Genomic DNA, 4,685 nt, shown 5'->3' with positions numbered 1-4,685 from the left:
ACACACACACACACACACACACACACACTATTTGAATCCTGGCTCTGCCACTTACTTGGTAAGTGGGGTAAGCTCACAATGCCTTGGTTTTTAAATCTGTCAGATAAGGATGACGAGAGAATTGTGAGGATTAAGTGGCAGATGGTAGGAAAAGAGGTTAAAACGTGTTAAGGATTCTGCGATTGTTAGGAATTATTATTAATACTTGTGTAAATTGTCAGGGCCTGCAACAAGCACTAGAGCAACAGAAATGAGAGACACAGGCCCTCTCTTCAAGGAGAGGAAGAATATAGTCGAGAATGTGGGGAGGGATGAGAAAAAAATGCCAGAGGTCTTGGTGGGGAACTGGAAAGTACAGGTGGGTACAGGGTGGTAGTCTGGAAAGAACCTGGTGGGAGGGGAGCCAGAAATCAAAAGAATACAAAAAAGTGATATTCTCTCCTCGTTCTTGGTAGAAAATATTAGATACATTTCTCTGTTAATGCTTTTCCCCCAAACTCCTACTGTGTTTTTTTTTTTTTTTGCTTTACTCTTTAAATTTATATAAACAATTTGGTTTTTTTTTTTTAGAAATGATAATTTTGTATATTAAAAAACATAGGTTTATGTTTATACTCTTTAGCATGTGTGAGTTATTTGAAGAATACAACTTTTCATAGCGTTACCCATATTTGAATTTCCATATAGGCTGCAATCCTGATGGAAACAATTTGGTTTTTATTATAAGCAATAAATATAAAGAAAATCACCAAGGATCACAAAAACATTAACAGAAATTAAAGAGCAAAGTCAGTCCTGAATGTGTTACTCTTTTATATAAGTAGAAATAATACCTAAAAGTTTAGTGCCCTGATCCTTAAGAACAATGATAGTTCCTATCGACTGAGTGTTCCCAAGAACCAGGCATGGGCCACAAATGTTTTCACACCCACTTACATCTTCACAGCAAATCTGTGTGGCAGTAGTTCCTAGACCTGGTTTAAGAATGAGGAGGACTATGAAGCTTGGAAGCCAAGTGACTTCATCAAGGTCACACACTCGTATGAGGCAGAACAGGAATAAAGATGTAGGTCATATTGACACTCAGTCTACGCTCTTAAATATTCTATCCCTGGCTGCCTCCTGAATGATTTCCTGGAACCTTTACACACCGCACAGTGTCTACAGATTCTCTCCCTCTAAGCAACCAATACTGCGCCCTGAAGACAAACACATAAAAAGTGGAAAATAAAGGTTCTGTGTTTACAGTGGTTGGTGATCATTATCTACATGGATACAAAGCTTAGCACTGTTTTATAAACACACTCTGGAGTGTGTACACAGAGCATGCTCAAAAGTAGGGTGGAAACTGGTGGAACAGAACCAAAACCTGGTGATGTCAAGGTATATTTAGTCTTTGCTCAGATGTGCTTCCAAACATTTTTGGCAGAGCCAAGAATCATCCAACCTTTATTTATAGAGTTCTTTACGTACACAAACATACAGCCTTTTCTTATTAAGAAACATTAAAGATAATGCAGGGCACGCTTCCAGATCCTTTCATCCGAGAATGTGAAAGGACTTTAGAGACATGCCCATTATTTCTGCAAAACAGTCTCATTTGGCCATTTCAGAAATGGGCACAATCAAAACTTAAAACTTGGAAATCTGAACTCATTTATTTTCTACTATAATCACTAAGTCATGAATCTAATAGCCAGAGGGAATCTTTAAATACAGGGATTATATGTACTGAAAAGTTCTTCCCATTTTTTCCTGAAAGGGATCTCTTAAAAAATTTCTTTTTAATTGTGGTAAAATACACATAAAATTTACCACTTTAACCATTTTTGAGTGTACAGTTCAGTGGTATTAAATACATTCACATTGTTGTACAGCCATCACCACCATCCAGCCACAGAACTCCTTTCATCTTGCAAAAGTGAAACTCGGTACCTATTAAACAACAACTCCCCACTTCTCCATCCTGGCAGCCACCATTCTACTTCTTGTCTCCATGAATTGAGTACTCTAGGTACCTCATATTAGTACAATCATACCGTATTTGTCCTTTGCGACTGGCTTATTTCACTTAGCATAATGTTCTCAAGGTTCATCTGTGCTGTAGCATGTGTCTGAATTTCCTTCTTTTATAAGGCTGAATAATACTGCACTGTATATATATGTACCACATTTTGTTTATCCATTCATCTGTTGATGCACCCTTGGGTGCCTCCACCTTTTTGCAATTGAGAACAATGCTGCTATGAACATGCTTGTACAGAGAGCTCTTCAAGACCCGGTTTCAATTCTCTGGGGTTTATAACCTTATGCAGAATTACTGGATCATATAATAATTAGATTTTTAACTTTTTTGAGGAAACTCCATCTTGTTTTCCACAGCGGCTGCACCATTTTATACTCCTACCAGCAATGCACGAGGATTGTAATTTCTCCACATCCTAGTCAACGCTTGTTATTTTCTCTTTTTTTTTTTTGATAGTAGACATCTTAAGGGGTGTGAAGTGGCATCTCATTGTGGTCTGGAAGGAATATCTTGATTTCAAAAATACTTAGAGTGATTCCAGGTATTTTAGAGGCCAGGGGTAGGTAGCAACTGCTGTACTCAGTCATAAGACACAAGTCCACATTCTCCTTCCTTTGGGTGCCATGTTCTATATGCTTCCTAATAAACAGGCATTACAGAGCTCATTATACCCACATTCCAGGATGAACATTTGCCTGGATCTTTTTGTGTCGTCTCCTCTTTGTGTTTCTCATCTCAAGAGGGTGTTTTTCTGAGCTTCCCTTGATGGCCAGATAATTGTAGAGAATTTTTTTTAAAAAACCTCAAAATTAAAAAACAAAATTAGCAAGGCTGTCAAAGTAGAGGGCAGGATGGAAGATGAAGGCACAAGGCCTATGTTGCCCTTGGGTATATACCTGTAGGATAGTAATTACCCAGTAAATATTCACTGAATTATGTTGGGTGGGTGAACCATAAGGAATGGCAGAAGCTTCTACTGTGCATATAATCCAATCTCTAAAACAATACCTGAAAGTCATACATCTTTAAGAAGCAGAACAAAAGAGAACAGAATCAGAGCCCAGGGAGAGAAGGTCAGTTCAACGCTCCACCATCACAGCAACTGTGTAGGGGGTCTACGGGAAGCACTCCACATGCACTGACTTACGCAGTCCTCACAGCAGCTCGATGAGTTGGTCCTGTCAGCTGCCTCGTAAGAGGGAGAACACTGAGGTGCACAGAGATGGGACTCCGTGTCCTGTGCTCTTCCTCGTTATTCTGTACTGCCTGCCTGGTTAATCATTTATTAAGGGTTGAATTCTAAAAGGTTCCCCAGAGCATCAATACACCCTGTAATCCTCAAAGCTCCACAGTTTCACAAAGCCTTTCAGGGAGATAATCACCTTTGAAAAGGTAGCTTTATTTCCTACAGCAAAATTCCATCTTTAAGACACTTAAAATTCATGTTTCTCAATAGGAACCTCTCCAGCGCTAAGCTAAGCATTTATCGTTTTGTTCTCAGTATTATGTGGTTATCAGTGGATGAGATTGTGGCACCTGAGGAAGTGAGTCCAGAAATCTGTCTGGGTCAGTGATTAAATCACAGGCACACAAAACAAACGAAAGAACTAACAAACCAACCCTGGTATCTGATGGAAGTATCTGCTGAAAACTCCTGCTGCTAAAAATATGCTCTATTGGGGGAAAACGGATCAACACTTTCATGCAATTTGAAAAAACTAATCAACTTAAAAGCAATTAAACTTAGGTGCCTTATAAAAAGAACATGTGAGAATGTTCTGACGTGCATACCCGAGGTACAACTGACATTTCCTTCCTTAAATGGTGAAATCCAATTATGGATGTCAGGATCCCATCGATGGAAATTTCACCTTCAGGTTCTAACAGACTAAAAAGGGCAGCGATGAGGGAACTTTTTCCAGCTCCTGTTCTTCCCACAATGCCAACCTGTAAAGAGATCCATCGGGATTAAGAATTGACAATACGCAACAAACCTAGGAGAAACCCTGGCTGTTGAAGATGAATTTTTAAAGTTCTATATAAAGAGTAGTCTATAAGTTTCTCAACCATGGCACTGTTGACATTATGGGCTAGATAATTCATTGTTGGGGGGTCAGGGGCCTGTCCTGTGTATTACTGTAGGATGTTTAGTAGTAGCCATGGACTCTACCCACTAGATACCAGAAGCACCTCTCACATTTTGGCAACCAAATATATCAGATATTGACAAATGTGCCCTGGTTGAGACCCCCTGGTCCCAAAAAGAGTTAAAAATAACAGAATCAATCTACTGGCAGTGAAAAGCTAGCAGTCTCTGGCATGGACATGTATACACGACCAAACGTAAAACAGATAGCTAGTGGGAAGCAGCCGCATAGCACAGGGAGATCAGCTCCGTGCTTTGTGACCACCTAGAGGGGAGGAATAGGGAGGGTGGGAGGGAGGGAGGCACAAGAGGGAGGGGATATGGGGATATATGTATATGTATAGCTGATTCACTTTGTTATAAAGCAAAAACTGACACACCATTGTAAAGAAATCATGCTCTAATAACGATGTTAAAAATATATATATAGGGCTTCCCTGGTGGCGCAGTGGTTGAGAGTCCGCCTGCCGATGCAGGGGACACGGGTTCGTGCCCCGGTCCGGGAAGATCCCA

At 40.1% G+C, this 4,685-nt stretch overlaps 1 protein-coding gene across 1 annotated transcript in view; it reads right to left on the bottom strand.

Moving 5' to 3' along the window:
• The window catches only part of LOC102978232 (ATP-binding cassette sub-family C member 4-like), a 128,083-nt gene that overhangs the window by 66,925 nt on the left and 56,473 nt on the right, over positions 1-4,685 (bottom strand). Inside the window, 1 exon segment of the mRNA XM_055089379.1 lies at positions 3,818-3,973. Within this exon segment, the coding sequence (XP_054945354.1) occupies positions 3,818-3,973 (156 nt within the window).

Source organism: Physeter macrocephalus, chromosome 13 (genome assembly GCF_002837175.3).
Source record: "Physeter macrocephalus isolate SW-GA chromosome 13, ASM283717v5, whole genome shotgun sequence".
NCBI classification, from domain to species: domain Eukaryota; kingdom Metazoa; phylum Chordata; class Mammalia; order Artiodactyla; family Physeteridae; genus Physeter; species Physeter macrocephalus.
This window is presented reverse-complemented; position numbering and strand designations above follow the sequence as displayed.